The sequence below is a fragment of the Ascaphus truei genome, chromosome 17 (genome assembly GCF_040206685.1).
Source record: "Ascaphus truei isolate aAscTru1 chromosome 17, aAscTru1.hap1, whole genome shotgun sequence".
NCBI lineage: Eukaryota > Metazoa > Chordata > Amphibia > Anura > Ascaphidae > Ascaphus > Ascaphus truei.
In genome coordinates, this window is record NC_134499.1 from 26048956 (window position 1) to 26072672 (window position 23717).

Sequence of the window (23717 nt, forward strand, 5' to 3'; positions counted from 1 at the left end):
TGTTTAAGTTTGTCAATTAAATAAAGCATCTCACATCACCGTAGGAAGACCGTCATCAGCTCTATATTGGAGGAAACCATATAAGTTCCAATCAAGTGGTTTGGAGACTTCTAAAACTGCTGTCCGTATGGTTATAAACCATGCATTGGAGGTCACCATCACAGCGATGGCAGAAAGGGTTTGGATTGGTTGGAAATTAAAAAAATTTGATTTTTCAAGGGCTGTCGCCTCATGTGACAGCCCTTGAACCAATCAAATACCCGGAAACCCGTGACGACGCCCGGCGAAATATAAAACTTTCGCCGGTGGCGTCACCCATCGTGTCGCCATTGACGGCACTATAGGCGCGGCCATAGGCTGTGCTTATGCAGCCGGTCACGTCGCCGTTGTGAAAGTTGTAATTCATATTCTGGAGACGTCGCTGGCTACAAGGCCAGTGACGTCAGCAAGGGGGAAGGCAGAGGGACGGAGAAGCTCTCCGATTGGCTTTTAGCCAGTCACATGTGGAGGCCGTCTCTCCAAAAATCAAATTCTACCGACTACCAGATTTTTGGTAGCGCTGTCGCTCCGTCGCGTCCACTATGGAGCGAGGGCGACAATGCATTTGTTTTGACGCAATGTCGGGTCGCTGTCGCTATAAGCGCAGCTTTATTTTAGACAAGAGCATCTAACAAAAAAAAAAAAGTATTCTAGGCCAAGTTTAATTGATTAAAATACTCAGTCTTGCATTAAATTAAACTGGTATTAGACATGGGCAATCGGTCATTAATACAACAGCGCACAAAAAAGGGGGGGTAAAACGGTTTTATTACTGCTATACACAAACATACAAGAATTCGGGAACAGGCGGTTTCTTCAGGAAAATCAGGACCAACTCAAAAAAGGAAAGCAACTACTGTAAACATTCTGGGTTATTTTTTCCCCGACTTCTTAATTCCACCTCCAGCTGTAACAGACAGAAATTCAAATTGTATTACGTCAGAAAAATGAAATCCAGATGGTGCAAATGTTGTGCTCCTCATAACAATGTAAAGAGACTTCAAAGGCTAGCCTTGTCCAAAACCGCTTACAACTAAATCAGTGTTACAGGAGACAGAAAGTAGGATTATATTTAAGCATGTGTAATTCCCTATGCGTAAGCAGAAAGGGTAACTGTACTAAGACTAGATGTCCTACGCCAAAACAGGCATGTGATACTTAAGACAGGAGTTCTCAACTTGTCCTCAAGAGAAGAGATCTTGAAGACTGGAGTTGAGTCTCCTCCTCCCCCCTCCCTCGGACTGAATCACCTATGCTGAAGCAGGAATATCTTTAAAACCTGACCTGTTGATTTGTCTACTACTCTCTCTACTTTAGCTGATGCGGGAGCCCTCCTTATCCCTTTCCTTCCCCCCTTCTCTTCCCTTCCCCTGGCTTTCTGTTGAGGGGGGGCAGGGAGAAGAGATCTTGAAGACTGGAGTTGAGTCACAATAGGACTATATTTTAAAGTACAAAAGACAAGGCTGTGCTACATTTAACTTGTACAGATGTATTTAACTATATAATATGTCATCTCATAAGAAAGGGTCATTTAGTTTAATTCTTTGGCCAGAGTATTTTAATCTTACAACCATGTCACAGTATGACCAATCTGTAGGTTCTAACACTGCTGCACCTGCAAAAAGCTCTCATAACCGCTCTAATGCAGGGAGAACTGTCTTTAATAGACTGCTCCTTAGGACCAACTAAAAAGGTGAAATGAGGGCTTTAAAAACAAGGTATAGGGGGGAGGGTCCACCAACAACCAAGTTGTTATACCAACTGCTAAGCACCTGTAAATGACCTGTCTATTAAAGGCAACTCTCCCTCCATTAGATAGGGTATGAGCTCTTAAATCACGTTACATGTAGTACTAGGCCTTTTTGTTCTATACAAGTTCACAATCCTAGATAATATATGGTGAATTTGGGTTCTGAACTTACAGCCACTGTATGTTTGTAGATTTTTAAGTATTATTGGAAGCAAGTCTCCTTTAATTAAAAATCTCCTGTCCATATCAAAATCCAGAAGCCAACCATTATTTTGGAACTTACTTAGCGGACCCTTCTGTCCAGCTTTTCCCTTCATTTCCTCAAGTTTTTTCTGTTCTTCTTTCTGTTTCTGCTTGAAAGCGACATCCTCCTACAAAAATCAGGAAAACCAGGATCACATAAGACTCACAGCAGGCAAAGATGGGTGGGTAGCCGTGTTGGTCCTTTCTTCCCATGTAGTAACAAAGGAGGGAGAGGGGGTAGTTCATATGATACCTTTTATTGGATCGACAAGTAGTTGAGAAGTTACAATCCTTCTAACCCACTCGATCAAGGACCCTTGGGGGTTCTTGATCAGGTAGGACCAACTACTTGTTGGTCCAATTAAAAAATAAATAAATAAAAAAGGTATATGAACTACCCCCTTTCCCTCCTTTGTTACTACATAGTACTCAAGACTGGTGTTATGAATGGTAGAATGCAAAAAAGGACATTTAAGTCTACACATGACTTTTCGTATGGGAAGCTGAAAAGGTTACAGTGGGTGAATGTTTTCACAGCAACTCGTTGTAAAGCTCAGCAGAGCCTCAGTGCAAATGACATATGTGCATATCTGCATATGGGGGTTAGCAAGATCAGGTTAAAGGAATGAAACGTTTTTTGTCGTGAACGTCCATAAACCTTCCAAAGCCATTTATAGTAAGATTGGAAAATATTTCAAAGCGTTGGAAGTGGAAGCATTTTCTAGGTAGCTCAAAAATACAAAAAAAGTGATTAACTAAAAATTGGCTAAATGTTTTAACGTTTAATACCTGCAGTACACAGGTATAATTCTGACCCAACAAAGCTCCATTAATGAAATACTTGTCCATCTTAAAATGAGTCTGAATGTAGAACCTTAGGATAGAATTGAAATCAGTTTGCATGTCACAAGAGCAGCTTCCCAAAATACCCAATGTTCCTCTGTTTCCTTTCCAAGTAAAAGAAAACACATCTATAGTTTAACTTACAAATAACATTTAACAAACAGAAGATCAAACCTTAAAGCCAAACAATACATGAGCAGAAAATGCAGATATAGTGACATTAAAGTAGTGTTAAAAACCTAAAGAATAAGGACCTAAGCATTCAAGTGACAAACCACAAAAAGATTTAATGATACAAAAACAATCCAAGCCAGCCGTGGAGACACCCTCCTTCTGGAAATGTTTACCTCCATAGGGAGTGCCGGAAACCTCTCCACTCAGCTAACAGGGTTTACGTAATAGCAGTTTCAAAGCACCCGCACCTTGCGGGCCAATAGGAAGCTGTGACATCTCAAGGTTCAGCTTCCTATTGGCCCATGTAACTCAGGAGCTTGAAACTTTGCCAAGATACCGGCACCTGCTTTGGAGGTGTGTATCTAAGGAAGCAGCGGGTGCTTGGAGCTGAAATTAACATGGATCAGCCCCGGAGACCCCCCCTGCTTCAATCCTATGTTAACCCAAATCCCCCCACAACCCCCAAAAAAATGCATCAATTGCTGCAACAAAAAGAGGCGAAATTAATGCAGTTCATCTCGAGACCCCCTGCTTCACACATATGACAAGAGAAAGGCGGCACAAGGCATGGATTGTTCTTTTAATACATGTAAAGGAGAGAGCCAAAATTGCTACAGTATATACAAAATTAGCCCTCGTTTAAGAGTACATAATTTCAGGGCTCTCATATTCTTTATTACATGTGCAGGTTTGCAACACAGCATCATACTAATGTATGGTAATACCAATGTGTTACTGACTAGAGAGAATCTTAAAATAAAGATTGATACATACTTCATCCAAATCCTTGCTTTGTTTTTTAGACTGCTTCAAGGGCTTCTTCTTACCACCTGCATTAGAAGAAAAAAAAAGGAAATATCTTTTATTATTGTGTGTTGGTATGATCACTACATAGATTTACAGCTTGTACTATTCACTCATGGCCCATTTAAACATTAATAACGAAATTAAGTAAATTACTGACTAGATATTTCACATTGAGAGTATCAGTGAATAGTTTCCCCTGAAATACATCAGTACAAACTTACATGAAAACCAGAGTTTCTTAGATGCACAATAAATCTGACAAGTTTTTTTTAAATTATGGGGTATTTTTGCACAATATAAATGCATTAAACAGGTAACCTTTAGACTGCAATGGGCTCTGTGGAGAGCTCAATGGCAACTAAAGATTTCAAATGATTTTATCTACTGAACCAGGGGTGGCCAACTCCAGTCATCAAGGGCCACCAACAGGTCCGGTTTCAAGGATATCCCTGCTTCAGCACAGCTTGCTCAGACAGAAATGGGAAATTAGAACATACGTGGCAACCCATACCCCAATACCACGCTCATACTTCAACTGCCTGTATTATCTTAGGCTGAGTCCACAGAAGGACAGGCCGTGCTGAGGCGTGCGGACGCTCAGCGCTGAGCCCCTGCATCCTCAATGAGGATGCCTTGAGAGGGGGCTCGCGCGAGCGTCCACAGGCGTGCTCGGGCTTTGGCGTTTTCAGCCGAGCGCCAAGCTGTTTTTCAGCGCGCTGTCGGCTGAAAACCTCCAATGAGAGCGGGGCTGCGTCAACGTCACGGCGCCGTGACGTCGATTGGCCCAGCGACGTCACTGCCCCGTCAGTCTCCCCCCACCTCCGATCGCGGACGCTGGCTCGCCTGTATGTGCATGGAATCGCACAGCTTCTGCAGGCGAGCCTCAGCGTCAGCGCGGTGCAGCACGGCTCCCCCCCTCTATGGCCCGGGCCTTATTCATATGGCAACAAAATATTCTGCATCACAGTACAACAAGGGGGGGAAAGGACAAGAACACAGATGACAGATCGGAAGTCCTCCTCTTCCTCCTGACAGATCGTGTCTTGTTGGCTCGGGAGCACAGAACGCGATCTACACTACACATTTCAATAGCAATGACAGTGGGTGGGTTTTGATAGGAACATTTGAAATCGAAAGGGTTATGGGGAGGCAAGTCTGATGCTGCAGGCTAAAAGATTTATAATCAGCACAGAGCCGGGCCACTGGCGCTAATGACATACACAGGAGCAGGGCCACACTGGGCTAATGACATACACAGCGCTGAGCCACACTGTAAATATACATTATTTCAGCCCCCCCGGAGTGCCCTCCCGTTGCCCCTTGCACACTGCCGGCGGTACGGGGCTTTACCGGCGCGGATGACACCGGCAGCTCCCACCCACCTTCTCTTCCAGACATCTCTGCAGCAGGCGCTCACTCCACCACGTAGGACCCCTGAGACAGCACCGGAAGTAGGTGTCTAACTGACCGCCTGAGGGCGACCGCTTCCGTCCACACCGACGATACCGCTACACAAAACACATATACCAGGTCATGTGGGTGTAATAATAATAAAATATTAATTCGGTTTTTCTAAGAAATGCCGCAGATATTGCTGCAGGTTGTATTCGGAAGTGATGCTATGGAAACGTGGCCCGGGATTTACTCACCTCTATGTAAGAAAAGAAGCTGCGTTATAATACCGTAATACAAAGTGTTTCCGTCGCAGTTTTTATTTGGGTACAAGGTAATTGTTCCGGAAGTCGACGGCCATTTTGGTACACCTAGGCATCGAAGTATGTATACGGCCGTCTTGCTGCACCCACCCACCCTATAGTAGGAACCGGGAGTAGGAGCCATCTTGCTACACCTCCAATTCAGCCAAGAGTCACCGGAAGTATGGACACAGCCATCTTGCTACACCTCCAATTCAGCCCAGAGTAAAGTCTCCGGAAGTATGGACACAGCCATCTTGCTACACTCATTTTTACAAGGACATATAGGAAGTGTCGCCTCATCTGTCATTAAACCCTGTGCCACCGGGTAGTTTGATTTCCTGACAGTATTTATAGTAGAGGAGACCGAATCTGGCCCAATTACAAATGTATTAAAGCAAGAAATGAAGGAGAAGGTCCATTAGAAACCCCCTGACAGGAGTGAGACAGAGGTGAGTTATCACTGGAGAGGTGAGTTATCACTGGAGAGGTGAAAAGGGTAAATTATCATCAGTGCTTTGCAACTTCGCACTTTTCTGTTTATTCCTTGATGCGTACCCTCCAACTGTACCTATTTATTATGTCCTGTGCCTATTTAACACCAAAGGCAAATGGCACACCGGGCTTGCGTGTTTAATTTGTTTAATAACCAATTGTTAAATAAAATAAGATTTTAGACCAGCAAGACTGGTGCGCCATTTGCATTTGGCATAATATACCGTAATTGGCAGAATGCAGCAGTAGCTGCTATGAATGAAGCAACAAGGTATGCACAAGGTGTGCACCCTCCATGTCTCTATAAAACTCTTACCTATTTAAACCAGACAAACAAAAGTAAGGTAGACATGATACCTTTAATTGCTAACCCGTGGTTAAAAGGGCAGATTTGAAAGGCTGCGCTTTATAGTGACGGCGCACCAAAAAAATGCATTGCCGCCGTCGTGTGCGCTTATAGTAAGCGCGGCGGCTTGGTCGCGATTGCTGGAAGTCATCACAATTTTTGATTTTTCCAGCGACTTCACCGTCGCGTCGCCAGCACTATAAGCGTAGCCTAATAAGGGACCTTTGTGGTCCTTACAGCTTTCACTCTGCTAGCCACGAGTTAGCCACTAAAGGTATCACTTCTACCCTACAAATGTAGGCTAGCTGGCTAACACGGGATTACACAAGCGCTCCTCAAATTAAAACTAAGCAGCCAATGTGGACCTGACTTGCTACAATCTAGGTTCCTAAGACTTGGCACCCCAGCAATTGCTAAACCAATTGCTTCCATAGTCAACTCTATCCTGTCTGCAGGCCATATCCCTAAGACCTGGAAAACTGCTAGAGTTGTCCCAATCTTCAGAAGTGGGGACAAAAACACTGTCTCAAACTACAGGCCAAACTCCCTTCTCCCAATCCTATCCAAAGTCATGGAAAAATGTGTCCACTCCCAACTAAGCGATTACTATACCAAGACAAATTTCCCTAGCCAATTCCAATCTGGCTTTCGCCCCAAACACTCTACCGTAACTACCCTGCTGAAAGTTTGAAATCCAGTGTGGAATGGAACGTGGTCAACTCACTGGTGCAATATTCCTAGATTTTGCAAAGGCTTTTGATACTGTTGATCATGCTATCCTGCTTAACAAACTCTAGAGCTCTGGAATAGGGAAGCATGCTTTAAACTGCTTTCAGTCCTACCTATCAGGTAGATCCCAACATGTGTCCATCTCAGGCTCTAGCTCCAACCCCCTGGATATCACCTGTGGCGTCCCGCAAGGCTCTGTTCTGGGGCCCCTACTCTTCTCAGTGTTCATTAATGATCTTCCCACAGCTTGTAAGGAAGCTTCAATATACATGTATGCAGATTACACAATCCTATATGCACACAGCCATAGCCTCTCCGACCTTGAACACGTACTTCAGTCTGACCTTTTGAGACTCGAAAACTGTATTTCCCAAAACAAACTGTTTTTAAACACTGACAAGACTGTAACAATGGTATTTGGGACCAAGACTAAATTTTTAAAGCTTCCAGTGACTGAGCTCCAGGTCAGAACCAACGCTAAAACTAGTAACAGGAGTTAGGGTGGTGTTAAATACCTGGGCATATGGTTTGACTCCCACTTAACATTCGGAATGCACATTGATGCCCTGACATCCAAAACCTATGCCAAACTAGGGGTACTTTACAGGAACAAATCCTCCCTATGCCTGCTGGTCAGAAAGCGTATTGCACTGCAGATGCTAATGCCAATTATCGACTATGGAGACATAGTATATGGCTCGGCACCCCAAACCCACCTTGGCAAACTTGACACCCTCTACAATTCAATTTGTCGTTTCGTTCTCCAATGCAACTACAACACACATCACTGCGAAATGCTCAAAGAACTAGATTGGTCATCACTCGAGTCTAGGCGCAAAGTTCACCTTTCCTGTCTTGCCTTCAAATACTTTCTTGGCAAGCTACCCATCTATCTGAACAAGCCCCTCACCCCTACCACATGCAGCACTTATCATCTGAGATCTGACTCCAAAAGACTGTTCATGGTCCCAAGGCTCAACAAAGTATCCGGCCGCTCCTCCTTCTCTTACCGTGCACCCCAAAACTGGAACAACCTACCGGAGACTCTCACATCCACCACCAGTTTAAGTTCTTTCAAAACTAAGGCTGTCTCACATTTTATTCTGGTCTGTAACTGTTACATAAGCCTATAATATACATCTTCTCTAACTGTGCATGCAATGTATTGTATATAATGTATACCCTCTTCATTTATGTAACTGTATCTGTAACCATGTACTATTTGTCATATTAACTATGTCCAGGACATACTTGAAAACGAGAGGTAAATCTCAATGTATTACTTCCTGGTTAAACATTTTATAAATAAATAAACCCTCTTTGTGTCACTATTTAAACCAGCTGTGCCTATTTCTGTCTGTGTGTGAGAGCTGAGGAGCGCTCCGCTGCCTCCCATTGGCTGAAGCTCTGAACCTTCAGCTATAGTAGTTACAACAGCTTAAAGATCCATGGCGGACTTAATAACTTCCCTGAAACCCGCTGATAAATGTATCATTATTTATAGTGTATGCCTATATTCAGTGTTCGACAAACCTATACATTTGCACGCCCCGGGCGAGTGGATTTAACATCGTGGCGAGCTCCTATTGGCCCAAGCAGCACACGTGTGGTACTAGGTGGCGAGTAGATTTTTTTTGTTCGGCAAATAGATTTTTTTGGTGATTTGTCGACCACTGCCTATATTGGTACGTAACCCCTCTTTGACCGGCTCTCAGTTAAAGGAGGGTCACAAGTGTGTGAGATAGTGATGTCAGTTAGTGTAGCGAGACTCTCATACCTTTTCCACAGGGTGCTGGTGTTCTGGCTGGCTGGTTCTGCAAGCTGGTAAGGCTTTGTTCATAGTAGTTTTGCGCGTGATCTCACATGCGCGTGCCTGCAGCCCAGGCGATCCATGGCATGGGGGGGCTGGAGGAGGGGACCCGACCAAAAGCAGCTCCCATTTTAATGTTTGAGGGGTGCGCCCGTGATGTCACGTGAGCGGTTCGCCCTCATTGGCTGAACCGCGCACGTGACCCGGCCGTCACGTTGCAAATCCAAACAATTTTGTCTTGCGAATTATCAGTTGCCCCGGCGCTCTCTATGGCCACGCGCATTGGCTTCATGTGCTTTGAATTTGTCACACCTTCCCTTGGCCATGGTTAAGGGGAAACTGCATTTCTATATCTTCAGTGATCTGGAGTTACTCCCAAGTACTATCCTAGACTCATCTTAGGGGTGTACTTCAATCCAGGTTCCCATCTACCTGTCATCCTTACAATGTCCTTAGCAGTCTTCACTTAGCAACGCGGTGTGCATATATTTAAGAGTTGGCGTTAGAGCAACCTTCGTTGTGACAGTTACTAGGAACCCTGGTTTAGGGATCCCTTGCTGTTAACTGTCACGCACGTCCTCCTTTAGAAATAGATAACAGCTACGGCATCTTTATAAGATATTAGAGGCCTCTTCTAGCTGGGGATTCTTGTCCTTAACTGCAAAACAACAAAAAGGTGAAAAGCACATTCTTCATTCAAAGTTACACATAAAGGACATACTAGTAACACATTGCGACTCCTCACCTCAGGTGTGCTCCAGGAGTCTGTGGTCTGGAAGCTTCTACAGCTCCTTTGTATACCCCTCAGTGATGTCACTACCCTGCCCCTGTAACTGGACAAGATGCAGACATCACTAGCCAATGGGATCTTCCACCCGCAGGTGCCAGTTCCAGCAGGTTCTGGAACTAAGGAGCGGTTGGTCACCAGGGACTGCTCTGGCAACATAAAATACACAAGGAATTGGTTACAGTTAGCTGGGTCTTCCCTAAACATTAACCTGTTAACGCCCTACTAACCCTTGCTAAGAGCAATAGTAATCCCACTAGGGGGGTTCTAAGTATAGAAAAATGAAATCTTTGTATACGATAAATTGAATGTGTTACAGTGTCTTCATAGGATGTCACCACTTGAGTGTCATCTCCGGTATTCCACATTGACAGGGTGACCCAAGTGTATCTTTCTCCCTACGCCCAGAGGATCAGCTAATGTAGTAGGGTAGTCGCCATCACAGAAGTGAAATATGGCACCACAAATCCTTGGAAACCAGCATAGACCTTAAAAACGCAGGGCCCATTCAAATGAATGGGCTGTAAGGTGTCCTGTGGAATAGCACCGTTTAGTAAAAATAGCCCAAAGACAAGTTGCATCAGTGACTGGATAAAGACTATTTAGATTCAGCAGGCTGTTATTGCCAGCTTGCAAATAAAATCTTTTAGTGGGTATATTCCTCTTGACTGGTTCTCATGTCCATGATTCAGAGCGTTGACCTGTACAAACCATTTACCAATACCTAAATGAGTTCATTTATATTTAAATCCTGTCGTCTTGTTTTCCCGTTTAGCTAATTCGTAGGACACAATGAAACACATCGGTACCATACACGTTATGAAGAGAGCAATGAGGCCTCCTCGTCAGCCTCATCTTTTTCCGAGTCACAGAATGAATTTGCTCAAAATAAGCGTTTGCTTCTCCTCCGCTGCTAAGCTGCCTGATGTGAAGCCTGCAGCAGGCGACACGGCCGTGAGCCCCCTGCAGCAATGGAAGGAAGTGGGGACAGCAGTGGGTAGAAATACCGTGCAGAGAGTTTCCACTACAGCGAAAAACTGGTGGGAGCGATACGAAGAGTTTGTGGGACTGGTGGAAGTGCGGGAAGCCCAAGGAAACGTGTCAGAGGTAAACTGGTTTCATGGTGACTCTGGTTCCGATGAGTGACATTGTACACGTTTTAATGACACCGGCAGTATGGTTCTCCACTGAATTATTGTGTTTGGTATAAATTTGTAATTCAACTGGAATTTTCCTCGACAAAAAAAACAAGTGAACCAAAAAACTACAATCTTAACAGCTGAAGAAAAGAAATATACATATTATATTATTTTCTGATAGTACTAGTTATTCATTTAGTTTTTAACATGTCTGTAATCTGAGAATAGACTTCAACATTTAATATAGTAAACCTCTCTTTAAACGCTGCATAGTAATGTGACAAATATTCAATATGGTTAGTACTAATAGCGCTATGATGGCTTTCATTTGGACAAATGAGAGCATTGCCACCAAGAACAAGACCTGCTAACGGGTCCCATTTATATTGGGTGCTCATGACCCTAATGCTTTTTCTCCAGGCGGAGAAGGACTTCATGGTGGCTCGTGGTATAGTACGAGAAGCTCGGGAGAATGTGGAAGCCCAGCAGTTAAAACTGAAGGAAGTGCGGGATCGTCTGGACAGAGTGTCCCGCGAGGACATCCAGTACTTGGAGTTTGCAACTTTGGAGCATAAATTGCTGCAGGTCGGTGAAACAAGGCTAACGTGTGGTTGATCGAGATTGTAGTGCAGGGCTGTCCAGTTAAATGGGTAGGATCCAGACATTCCGGAACCTCTTCCTTCCAGTTCTCTTCGGATCTCTGGCGTAGAAGGGGACAGAGGAGGATGCTGCTTTTCGATCCTCTCCGTGGTATCCCGGAAAAGTGAGTGGACGTCTCCATCCAGCCCAGAGCACGCCACTTGAGAAGCCCCGGTACAGCTTAATGCGAATGGGATTTTACGCTCTTCCATTGGAAAACCGCCCATCACATAAACTATATATTTTTGTACAAATTGGTTTTTAAGATCAGCGTTTACAGCAACATTTAAAAGTAGAATTTCACACAGGTTTCTAGTTGTGAAAAATAATTTAAAAAAATTGTAGCGCTTTAAAAAGACATTTTGCAGGCACAGGTCCCTGTGGAGTTTACAATCTATTTTTTGGGTGCCTGGGGCACAGGGAGATAGTGACTTGCCCAAGATCACAAGGAACCGACACCGGGAATTGAACCAGGTTCCACTCAATGCCAGTCAGTTAGTGACTTTACTCACTGAGCCGCTCCCTCTCCCACACGAGTATCTGACTTTTCTCTACTTTCTTGCTTCTTTGTGCTAATATGCCAGCCAATCATTTCCAGAATTGAATTATATTGATGTTGTCTGAGGTGTTTTGCAGACAGATGGCACCACCTTGACCCCTGTCTACTTTTGCTAGTATACTAGCCAATCGCTGCCTGTTGGTCTAACACCGTTACATTGCACGGGTGTGGGGTAAAATGTTTGACATGCAGATAGCACCATGTACTCTCTGCCAGTATAGTGAAGAATTGATGGTTGTGCCCTGGATCATCAATTCTTCACTCTCTTAGGGTCCATTGGCAGTTATCCCTGAACCAGGAGCACCGGTTGTTGCCAGTATTTTTCTTTATCTATTGGTGTGCAGCTTTATCATTTTCTGTTCTCTGCCAGTATACCAGACAATAGTTTCCAGTGGTTTTAACACTGTTACATTACACCGGTTTTGGATACACTGGTTGCCATACATCTAGCCCCATCTGACCTCCCTCTGTGTACTTTTAAGAAATGTTGCACCATTTTTTAAGCTACACTTCTTAGTTTCCTAATTATTTTTATGATTATGCTTATGCATTTTTTTCCATGGGTTTATGATGTTGTTTGACCATTTTCCTGCTTATTTTTAGTTTTTGCCATCTTCATCTATAAAAAAAAAAAAAAAAAACACAAAACAAACCAATCCCAAACCAAACAAATCGAGTTTATGCCAAACCACATCCAAAATCAAAACACAGACCATTTTAAGAACCAAAAACCACGTCTAAAACAAAAACGTTTCTTAGAACCAGAACGCCAGTGCCCACTCTTAATACAGCATATTTATTTAGCACCCAAATAATTAAAATGCAGGGTGATCTGCATTCCTAACTTGAGCTGATCATTTTTGGCGCTTCTGTTTAAGATCACAGTTCAACAACGTTATCAAACCACTTTCTGATTAAGTGAGGATATACATCTTGCCTGTTTCCTGTTACAGGTTCCTCCCCCTGCCCTCCCCCAATAACAAATGGAGTTGAATTCTACAGAAAGTCCCTTACTCCGTCTACAACATGTAGTTTAATAATCAGGTTACATCTGTCCAGACCGAGGCTAATCAGATAAGTATCATTATATGCAACATGTGTTATGCATTTAAAACTGAAACTCTATTAATGATACAGACCTAACGTGTTATGAGAGCAGTAGGTTAATGAAAACATCCGTTGTGTGCATCTTATAATAGAATCAACTAGAAATAGCAAAGTTCATTTTAGAACTGACCTATGCCATTTAACGGGGGACGTGCTTAAATAATCACAACTTTCTGATTGGAAACAAAATGTATAGAGAGATCAAATGTATGCTTTACTATATATTAAACTAGCTGAAAGAACCTGGTGTGGCTCTGGAATACTAAGAAACCAACCTCATCCCATCCCCTCCTCTCACCACCTCCCCCCTTTCCTCATCCACCCCCCCTCACGCACCCCTTCTCACCCCCCCCCCTCCTCCTCTCACCCCCTCACTCCCCCTCCTCTCGCTCTGCCCTCTCTAGCAGTGAACCAATTGAATGTAGTGCCTGGTCACATGATCTTCCTCACAGAACTTTGGTGTCAGTGCAGCAGAAGAGGACAAAGGTGCATTTAATAAACCCTGTGCCGAATCTTCTGCGATCGATTTACAGGAGAACTGATCAATCAGCAACTTAGCTAATCTCTTGTCAGTGTGCAGATTGTATTGATGCACATATTGAAAAACATTTTGAATAGCTTGAACTGCAGCTTTAAGAGGTGTCCAAAATGCATAGCGGACACAGACAGCTTTCCAAAATATATAGTGGATGTGCTCAGATATGTATGTATTGTATATATGTGTATGCTATATTACTAAGAACTGCTGCTCATTAAGATAAGGCTGGAAGACCCCTTATGAACATATTCACCTGGACTGTAAAAAGCCACATTTACTGAGCAGGATCGCATCTTATTGAGTAGCACTGCTTTAGTGAGTGGGGTCCAAATTGTATTTGCATAAGCTATTTCCATCCTGTATGCAGCTCTAACCATATTTGTGTGCGGGTTATTAAAGTGTGAGCGTGATATTTATAAGAGTACGTTTTCTCTGGCCAGCTCAGAACCTTTTTCACCACTCTTTTTTTGCAGGAAGAGAAACGGTTAAGAGCGTCTTACATCAGCGCAGAAGAGGCTGAAAGGGAGAAGTTTTCCCTCTTCTCAGCCAGTGTGAGGGGGAGTCACGAGAAGGAGAGAACAAGAGCAGAACGGACAAAGAATTGGTCCATTATCGGGTCAGTTTTGGGTGCAGTGATTGGGGTCATGGGTTCGACTTACATTAACAGAGTCAGACTACAGGAACTGAAGTCTCTACTCCTAGAAGCACAGAAGGGACCAATCAGTTTGCAGGAAGCTATTCACAAGCACGCGTCCGTACACCAGTCCCAGCAAAAGGACCTCAGCGACCTCATCATAAGCTTGAGAAATACGGTGCCAACTGCATCTGTGCCATCACAAGGCTTACAGAATGTACTCGCCACTCCTAAAGCAAAATCAGGTTCTGTTGAAGTAGTGGACCCAGTTTTAATTACAGTAAAGGAACACATGACGTACACAATGGAAGCAAAGAGCTACCTGGAGAGATTACAGCAGCAATTTGGCAGCCTGGAAAAAAGTATTAGCGGAATGGCAACGGACGTGCAGCATATGAAGTCACGGGTTCCCTCTCGGCCTGTCGAAAGGGTCATTCTTACATCTGCCCACAGGGAGGATGGGCAGGCGGTTCCTTTGCAGAATGTGATTCTTGAATTGTCCGAAACGGAGCAGAGACTGGGAAGTCACATCAACAGGAATTCGATTTACAGCACTGCATTAACATGTGGAGTGTTTGCTTTAACCCTACCCGTACTGTACGTTTTATTGAGCGGAAACTAGACGTCACTACAAAAATAGCAAATAAAATGTATTACCTTTTTATAGTCTCATTTTTAGAGATGGTTGATGCATTTTATTGTAAGTGCGCACGTCTTATTTGAACTCTGATCAGTTTCTTTCTCCATTACAGCTATATATAATTAAGGACCCTACTTATAATGCTGTGAAGTCATTTTGCCATGTCGGGGAAGGCTCTTAACTATTCGAACGATGGAGGTTCACAGACTTCCCTGACATAAACAAACATAGTGTAACAGATAGGGGCCCATGAATGCGTAAATAAACTTAACACTCCTGTGTTGTGTAATGCAGGCTGGTCTAATACCAAGCGGACTTCACCTTCAGAAAAGCTCTGTACAATCAATGTAACATTAGAAGTATAATGGACTCACAGGCCCACACCCACAATCCTGATATTTTGGTTTCACAGAACAGGAGATGTTATTTTTCTGCTGCAATGAAGGCAACTGAACATTACATGTTCTGTGCGGCAATCTTCGAATCCATGGGTGGCCAACTCCCAGTCCTCAAGGGCCACCAACAGGTCAGTTTTTCAGGATATCCCTGCTTCAGTCAGAACGATTGACCCACCTGTGCTGAAGCAGGGATCCCCTGAAAACCTGACCTATTGGTGGTCCTTGAGGACTGGAGTTGGCCACCCCTGTTCTAATCGTTGCTGGGTTTTTGTTGCAAGATGTGCATTGGTCATTTGCAGCAGTTACTCAAATGGTATCAGATCCACAATTCACTGACGTGTGTGTAACATGATTATTCTCCGATCAGACTCCATGTGCAATATAACCAACGACGGATCCTACACCATTCCTTATCAGCGGAACTGTGTGCACTTACAGGACAGACACAGAACCTCGGTTTCATTGTCATGTTACAGGCGGAAAGACTTACTGATTGTGTCATCCTATTTGTCAGTGAATTACAACAACAAAAAAACCTACAGTTTTCCATCTTTATTTACCTCTTTTTGTTACCACAATAGCACCAACATATTGTAGAAGGTGGCAGCTCATTTAAACATCTATTCTTATTCCTTACACAGCCATATGTACAAGTTGATGGTACGCCAACAATGTTCACATTAGTAGAGCTCACATTACATTTTCAGCCACTATTTTTAATGTACCTGCAATTAATCGACTGCACCTATTTGAAAAGAACTTCTCATAAATGACTCTTTGCCATTGTTTGTTCATGCAATTAAATTGTCATGGGACACCCGATGATTCCATTATTAGAGAATACATTGAGATTTGAGTTCACTATTCTTAATATTCCTACAAAAGTCCCATTTATTCCCATCTCATCTATATAAGAACTTTACTCCTGATCATGCATGGCTTGTCATTTTATGTTCATGTAGTTGAAATATGTTAGTTTGAACTCCTGGGACGTCTGATGCTCTTTCAGGTTGTGAGGCTGAGATAAGAGTGGGCTGGTTAGTAATCATAATAAAACATGGGAATGCTGAATACAAATTAGTGAGTGTAGAGAAGAGTGCATCATTCTATATTAAAAAAGAGCAGTCTTGCCATGTATCACACGGTTCCTTAGTTACAATGCAAATGTGCAGCCAGAAAGGACTGTAATTCTATCTACTCGAAGACCCAAATCCACCTTTTCTTGAAGAATAGACAGTTCATGGTTTGCAATTCAAAATGTGCCAGTGTTGTGGATCCCTTCCAAAGCTTTCACTGCTTGGTTCCCCAGGAAACCAATTTCTGAAGAATGAGTCCAATGTAGTTATATAGCTGTTTGTCTTGGATTCTTGGGATCGAACGTCATAATTTCCATGTGACTTAGACCTGTGCCAACAAAGACAAATAAAATAACTCACTCGGTAGTATGCGGGTGTCTAGCTACCCAAACCTACATTGCAATCAGATTGGCAGTCAAAGCCATCATTGATTAACTTTTATCTACATTTACCCACAATGAAATAGCTAAAAATACAGATTATTCCAAATTAACCTGACACAGTACGTGCCATCATATGTCAATTCAACTAGTTTTAATGTTTATTTTCATGCAAGCAGCATCTATATTTATGATAAGTGACCCAATGTTTGTTCCTTTTAACTTAACTTCCTATCCAAATAAAATCTCTCATTGACCAGTCTGAAATATATTACAGATAACAAATGGGTTACTTTTCCATTCTTTGATGGCTAGGTCTAAACTTTCAAAAGAGTCATCGTATTTCTCTGCAGCTGGATCTGGATCAGAGTCATGATATTCCTCCAGGTAGGAATGTTTCAGGGCTTCTCTAGTGGTTATTCTTGTTTCAGGGTCCAAGTCCAACATCTTCTCTAGTAAGTCGATCTCTGAGAATGAATGGTAAAATATGTCAACAACGTACTTCCTGCTTTAAGTTTAATAGAAGGGGACAGCTTATAAAACACAGTTGTGTGTATTTGCTCACTGGAAAACTCAGCTTCTTTTATGAGTGTCCTTGCAGTGATGTAGCACAAAGCTAACAATTACACAATACCGTATTAAATATTAAACGTATTACAGTATTGGCTGCTAGATTTGGTTGCCACTTTTTTTTATTGAGGACTAGCTGAGAGACCCGGCGTTGCCCGGGATGTAAATGCGTAATAGGTAGTATTATTTATAAATCGTGGAACAATAGGTTGCGTATTTGTTGTAAAGGTTGGATAATAATATTGAAAAGAAAGATGGAAGAAAATGTAATACGATGTTGTATAAAAATGGTTTATTGTAACCACACCACAGTACAATGTATATTTTGGTGCCATAAGTGATGTAAAAATGTGAGGCGGGTGTCCTGCTAGGGTGTGAGGCGGCGGGTGGCGCGTGGGTTGTGAGTGCTGTCTGCGAGTGGGGGTCCTGCTAGGGTGTGAGGCGGCGGGTGGTGCGTGGGTTGTGAGTGCTGTCTGTGAGTGGGGGTCCTGCTAGGGTGTGAGGCGGTGGGTGGCGAGTGGGTTGTGAGTGCTGTCTGTGAGTGGGGGTCCTGCTAGGGTGTGAGGCGGTGGGTCAGTGATGTCGGTGCGTAGGGGCGGGAGGCAGCAGGTGTGTGTGGCGGCAGGTATGTGTCGAGTGTGGCGGGTGTCTGTTGAGTGCGTGCAGCGGCTGTGAGGCGGTGGGTGAAAGGCAGAGGCGGCCGGAGTAAGGGCGGGTGAAAGGCAGAGGCGGGGGTGGGGAGGCGGTAAGGCGGGCAGGAAGGCGAAGGGCGGCGGGAAGGGGAGGAGGGGGTGGTGGAGGGGGGCAAGGGGTGGAGGAGGGGGGGAAGGGTTAGAGGAGGGGGTGGAAGTGTGGGAGGGGGTGGGAGGGGAGGGGGGTGCAGGGGTGGAGGGGAGCCGAGGGGGGGGGGAAAGGGGGAGCGGAGGGGGGGGGAAAGGGGAGCGGAGGGGGGGGGGAAGGGGAGCGGAGGGGGGGGGGAAAGGGGAGCGGAGGGGGGGGGGAAAGGGGAGCGGAGGGGGGGGGAAAGGGGAGCGGAGGGGGGGGGAAAGGGGAGCGGAGGGGGGGGGAAAGGGGAGCGGAGGGGGGGGGAAAGGGGAGCGGAGGGGGGGGGAAAGGGGAGCGGAGGGGGGGGGAAAGGGGAGCGGAGGGGGGGGGAAAGGGGAGCGGAGTGGGGGGGAAAGGGGGAGCGGAGGGGGGGAAAGGGGAGCGGAGGGGGGGAAAGGGGAGCGGAGGGGGGGGGGAAAGGGGAGCGGAGGGGGGGGAAAGGGGAGCGGAGGGGGGGGGAAAGGGGAGCGGAGGGGGGGAAAGGGGAGCGGAGGGGGGGGAAAGGGGAGGGGGGGGAAAGGGGAGCGGAGGGGGGGGGGGAAAGGGGAGGGGGGGGGAAAGGGGAGCGGAGGGGGGGGGGGAAAGGGGAGCGGAGGGGGGGGGGAAAGGGGAGCGGAGGGGGGGGGAGGGAAAGGGGAGGGGGGGGGAAAGGGGAGCGGAGGGGGGGGGGGAAGGGGAGCGGAGGGGGGGGGGAAGGGGAGCGGAGGGGGGGGGAAGGGGAGCGGAGGGGGGGGGGGGGAAAGGGGAGCGGAGGGGGGGGAAAGGGGAGCGGAGGGGGGGGAAAGGGGAGCGGAGGGGGGGAAAGGGGAGCGGAGGGGGGGGGGAAAGGGGAGCGGAGGGGGGGGGGGAAAGGGGAGCGGAGGGGGGGGGGGGGAAAGGGGAGCGGAGGGGGGGGGGGAAAGGGGAGCGGAGGGGGGGGGGGAAGGGGAGCGGAGGGGGGGGGAAGGGGAGCGGAGGGGGGGGGAAGGGGAGCGGAGGGGGGGGGGGGAAAGGGGAGCGGAGGGGGGGGGAAAGGGGAGCGGAGGGGGGGGAAAGGGGAGCGGAGGGGGGGGAAAGGGGAGCGGAGGGGGGGGAAAGGGGAGCGGAGGGGGGGAAAGGGGAGGGGGGGGGGGGAAAGGGGAGCGGAGGGGGGGGGGAAAGGGGAGCGGAGGGGGGGGGGAAAGGGGAGCGGAGGGGGGGGGGGAAAGGGGAGCGGAGGGGGGGGGGAAAGGGGAGCGGAGGGGGGGGGGGGAAAGGGGAGCGGAGGGGGGGGGGAAAGGGGAGCGGAGGGGGGGGGGAAAGGGGAGCGGAGGGGGGGGGGGAAGGGGAGCGGGAGGGGGGGGGGGAAAGGGGGAGCGGAGGGGGGGGGGGGGAAAGGGGAGCGGAGGGGGGGGGGGAAAGGGGAGCGGAGGGGGGGGGGGAAAGGGGAGCGGAGGGGGGGGGAAAGGGGAGCGGAGGGGGGGGGGAAAGGGGAGCGGAGGGGGGGGGAAAGGGGAGCGGAGGGGGGGGGGAAAGGGGAGCGGAGGGGGGGGGGAAAGGGGAGCGGAGGGGGGGGGGGAAAGGGGAGCGGAGGGGGGGGGGGAAAGGGGAGCGGAGGGGGGGGGGAAAGGGGAGCGGAGGGGGGGGGGAAAGGGGAGCGGAGGGGGGGGGAAAGGGGAGCGGAGGGGGGGGGGGAAAGGGGAGCGGAGGGGGGGGGGGAAAGGGGAGCGGAGGGGGGGGGGGGAAAGGGGAGAGGAGGGGGGGGGGGGAAAGGGGAGAGGAGGGGGGGGGGGAAAGGGGAGAGGAGGGGGGGGGGGGAAAGGGGAGAGGAGGGGGGGGGGGAAAGGGGAGAGGAGGGGGGGGGGGGAAAGGGGAGAGGAGGGGGGGGGGGGAAAGGGGGAGAGGAGGGGGGGGGGAAAGGGGAGCGGAGGGGGGGGGGGGAAAGGGGAGCGGAGGGGGGGGGGGGAAAGGGGAGCGGAGGGGGGGGGAAAGGGGAGCGGAGGGGGGGGGGAAAGGGGAGCGGAGGGGGGGGAAAGGGGAGCGGAGGGGGGGGGAAAGGGGGAGCGGAGGGGGGGGGGGAAAGGGGAGCGGAGGGGGGGGGGGGAAAGGGGAGCGGAGGGGGGGGGGGGAAAGGGGGAGCGGAGGGGGGGGGGGGGAAAGGGGAGCGGAGGGGGGGGGGGGAAAGGGGAGCGGAGGGGGGGGGGGAAAGGGGAGCGGAGGGGGGGGGGGAAAGGGGAGCGGAGGGGGGGGGGGAAAGGGGAGCGGAGGGGGGGGGGGAAAGGGGAGCGGAGGGGGGGGGAAAGGGGAGCGGAGGGGGGGGAAAGGGGAGCGGAGGGGGGGGGGGAAAGGGGAGCGGAGGGGGGGGGAAAGGGGAGCGGAGGGGGGGGGAAAGGGGAGCGGAGGGGGGGGGGAAAGGGGAGCGGAGGGGGGGGGAAAGGGGAGCGGAGGGGGGGGGGAAAGGGGAGCGGAGGGGGGGGGGAAAGGGGAGCGGAGGGGGGGGGAAAGGGGAGCGGAGGGGGGGGGGAAAGGGGAGCGGAGGGGGGGGGAAAGGGGAGCGGAGGGGGGGGAAAGGGGAGCGGAGGGGGGGGAAAGGGGAGCGGAGGGGGGGGAAAGGGGAGCGGAGGGGGGGAAAGGGGAGGGGGGGAAAGGGGGAGCGGAGGGGGGGGAAAGGGGAGGGGGGGGAAAGGGGAGCGGAGGGGGGGGGAAGGGGAGCGGAGGGGGGGGGGGGAAAGGGGAGCGGAGGGGGGGGAAAGGGGAGCGGAGGGGGGGGGGAAAGGGGAGCGGAGGGGGGGGGGGAAAGGGGAGCGGAGGGGGGGGGGGAAAGGGGGAGCGGAGGGGGGGGGGGGAAAGGGGGAGCGGAGGGGGGGGGGAAAGGGGAGCGGAGGGGGGGGAAAGGGGAGCGGAGGGGGGGGGAAAGGGGAGCGGAGGGGGGGGGAAAGGGGAGCGGAGGGGGGGGGGAAAGGGGAGCGGAGGGGGGGGGGAAAGGGGAGCGGAGGGGGGGGGGAAAGGGGAGCGGAGGGGGGGGAAAGGGGAGCGGAGGGGGGGGAAAGGGGAGCGGAGGGGGGGGGAAAGGGGAGGGGGGGGAAAGGGGAGCGGAGGGGGGGGGGAAAGGGGAGCGGAGGGGGGGGGGAAGGGGAGCGGAGGGGGGGGGGGGGAAAGGGGAGCGGAGGGGGGGGAAAGGGGAGCGGAGGGGGGGGGGAAAGGGGAGCGGAGGGGGGGGGGGAAAGGGGGAGCGGAGGGGGGGGGGGGAAAGGGGAGCGGAGGGGGGGGGGGAAAGGGGAGCGGAGGGGGGGGGGGAAAGGGGAGCGGAGGGGGGGGGGGAAAGGGGAGCGGAGGGGGGGGGGAAAGGGGAGCGGAGGGGGGGGGGAAAGGGGAGCGGAGGGGGGGGGGAAAGGGGAGCGGAGGGGGGGGGGGGGAAAGGGGAGCGGAGGGGGGGGGGGAAAGGGGAGCGGAGGGGGGGGAAAGGGGAGCGGAGGGGGGGGGGAAAGGGGAGCGGGGGGGGGGGAAAGGGGAGCGGAGGGGGGGGGAAAGGGGAGCGGAGGGGGGGGGAAAGGGGAGCGGAGGGGGGGGGAAAGGGGAGCGGAGGGGGGGGGGGGAAAGGGGAGCGGAGGGGGGGGGGGGAAAGGGGAGCGGAGGGGGGAGGGAGGGGGGGGGGGGAAAGGGGAGCGGAGGGGGGGGGGGGAAAGGGGAGCGGAGGGGGGGGGGGAAAGGGGAGCGGAGGGGGGGGGGGGAAAGGGGAGCGGAGGGGGGGGGGAAAGGGGAGCGGAGGGGGGGGGGAAGGGGAGCGGAGGGGGGGGGGGAAAGGGGAGCGGAGGGGGGGGGAAAGGGGGAGCGGAGGGGGGGGGAAAGGGGAGCGGAGGGGGGGGGGGAAAGGGGAGCGGAGGGGGGGGGGGAAAGGGGGAGAGGAGGGGAGGGGGGGGGGAAAGGGGAGCGGAGGGGGGGGGAGGGAAAGGGGGAGCGGAGGGGGGGGGGGAAAGGGGAGCGGAGGGGGGGGGGAAAGGGGAGCGGAGGGGGGGGGGAAAGGGGAGCGGAGGGGGGGGGGAAAGGGGAGCGGAGGGGGGGGAAAGGGGAGCGGAGGGGGGGGGAAAGGGGAGCGGAGGGGGGGGGGGGGGGAAAGGGGAGCGGAGGGGGGGGGGGAAAGGGGAGCGGAGAGGGGGGGGGGGAAAGGGGAGCGGAGGGGGGGGGGGAAAGGGGAGCGGAGGGGGGGGGGAAAGGGGAGCGGAGGGGGGGGGGAAAGGGGAGCGGAGGGGGGGGGAAAGGGGAGCGGAGGGGGGGGGAAAGGGGAGCGGAGGGGGGGGAAAGGGGAGCGGAGGGGGGGGGAAAGGGGAGCGGAGGGGGGGGAAAGGGGAGCGGAGGGGGGGGGGAAAGGGGAGCGGAGGGGGGGGAAAGGGGAGCGGAGGGGGGGGGAAAGTGGAGCGGAGGGGGGGGGAAAGGGGAGCGGAGGGGGGGGAAGGGGAGCGGAGGGGGGGGGGGAAGGGGAGCGGAGGGGGGGGGAAGGGGAGCGGAGGGGGGGGGAAGGGGAGCGGAGGGGGGGGGAAGGGGAGCGGAGGGGGGGGAAGGGGAGCGGAGGGGGGGGGAAGGGGAGCGGAGGGGGGGGGGAAGGGGAGCGGAGGGGGGGGGAAGGGGAGCGGAGGGGGGGGGAAGGGGAGCGGAGGGGGGGGGGAAGGGGAGCGGAGGGGGGGGGAAGGGGGCGGAGGGGGGGGGGGAAGGGGAGCGGAGGGGGGGGAAGGGGAGGGGGGGGAAGGGGAGCGGGGGGGGAAAGGGGAGCGGAGGGGGGGGAAGGGGAGCGGGGGGGGAAGGGGAGCGGGGGGGGAAGGGGAGCGGGGGGGGGAAGGGGAGCGGGGGGGGAAGGGGAGCGGAAGGGGGGGAAAGGGGGAGCGGAGGGGGGGGGAAGGGGAGCGGAGGGGGGGGGGAAGGGAGGAGGGGAGCGGAGGGGGGGGGGAAGGGGAGCGGAGGGGGGGGGGAAGGGGAGCGGAGGGGGGGGGGAAGGGGGAGCGGAGGGGGGGGGGAAGGGGAGCGGGGGGGGGGGAAGGGGAGCGGAGGGGGGGGGAAGGGGAGCGGAGGGGGGGGGAAGGGGAGCGGAGGGGGGGGGAAGGGGAGCGGAGGGGGGGGGAAGGGGAGCGGAGGGGGGGGAAGGGGAGCGGAGGGGGGGGGAAGGGGAGCGGAGGGGGGGGAGGGAAGGGGGAGCGGAGGGGGAGGGAAGGGCGCGAGGGGGGGGAAGGGGAGCGGAGGGGGGGGGAAAGGGGAGCGGAGGGGGGGGGGAAAGGGGAGCGGAGGGGGGGGGGAAAGGGGAGCGGAGGGGGGGGGGAAGGGGAGCGGGAGGGGGGGAAGGGGAGCGGAGGGGGGGAAGGGGAGGCGGAGGGGGGGAAGGGGAGCGGAGGGGGGAAGGGGAGCGGAGGGGGGGGGAAGGGGGAGCGGGGGGGGGGAAGGGGAGCGGGGGGGAAGGGGAGCGGGGGGGAAGGGGAGCGGAGGGGGGGGGGGGGGAAGGGGAGCGGAGGGGGGGGGGGAAAGGGGGAGAGGAGGGGGGGGGGGGGAAA

The 23717-nt window shown here is 51.7% G+C and overlaps 2 protein-coding genes and 1 long non-coding RNA gene across 5 annotated transcripts in view; 1 reads left to right on the top strand and 2 right to left on the bottom strand.

Annotated features, from left to right (window-relative positions):
* Positions 1–2075: 2075 nt before the first annotated feature.
* Positions 2076–5362, bottom strand: LOC142468157 (uncharacterized). The gene is made up of 3 exons (XR_012788591.1): positions 5207–5362; positions 3824–3879; positions 2076–2160 (listed from the first exon to the last, which is right to left on the bottom strand). It is a non-coding gene; the product is annotated as an uncharacterized LOC142468157 (long non-coding RNA).
* A 236-nt stretch (positions 5363–5598) lies between these two features.
* CCDC51 (coiled-coil domain containing 51) lies at positions 5599–17688 on the top strand. Of its 3 annotated transcripts, none has more exons than XM_075574343.1 (4): positions 5599–6040; positions 10493–10824; positions 11277–11441; positions 14173–17688. In XM_075574343.1, exons 2-4 carry the CDS (start codon positions 10510–10512, stop codon positions 14953–14955), a joined length of 1263 nt encoding a protein of 420 aa, XP_075430458.1. In that variant the 5' UTR covers positions 5599–6040; positions 10493–10509; the 3' UTR covers positions 14956–17688. The 3 variants fall into 3 exon arrangements, with proteins under 3 accessions (XP_075430458.1, XP_075430456.1, XP_075430455.1); XM_075574341.1 differs by having other exon boundaries at positions 5599–6021; XM_075574340.1 differs by having other exon boundaries at positions 5603–6002; positions 14173–17687.
* Positions 15909–23717, bottom strand: part of LOC142468155 (mitogen-activated protein kinase 12-like) — a 72481-nt gene continuing 64672 nt past the window's right edge. The window contains exons 13-14 of the mRNA XM_075574344.1: positions 17121–17294; positions 15909–16775 (exon numbers count right to left, since the gene is read on the bottom strand). Coding sequence (XP_075430459.1) covers positions 16714–16775; positions 17121–17294 — 236 coding nt within the window. The 3' untranslated portion in view covers positions 15909–16713. The remainder of the gene's footprint in view (positions 16776–17120; positions 17295–23717) is intronic.

Coding starts and splice junctions, on each gene's coding strand:
- CCDC51 (XM_075574343.1), top strand. CDS start 10,510: ATGAAACACATCGGTACCATACACGTTATGAAGAGAGCAATGAGGCCT. Junction 10,825..11,276: donor CCCAAGGAAACGTGTCAGAG/GTAAACTGGTTT, acceptor CTTTTTCTCCAG/GCGGAGAAGGACTTCATGGT. Junction 11,442..14,172: donor TGGAGCATAAATTGCTGCAG/GTCGGTGAAACA, acceptor CTTTTTTTGCAG/GAAGAGAAACGGTTAAGAGC.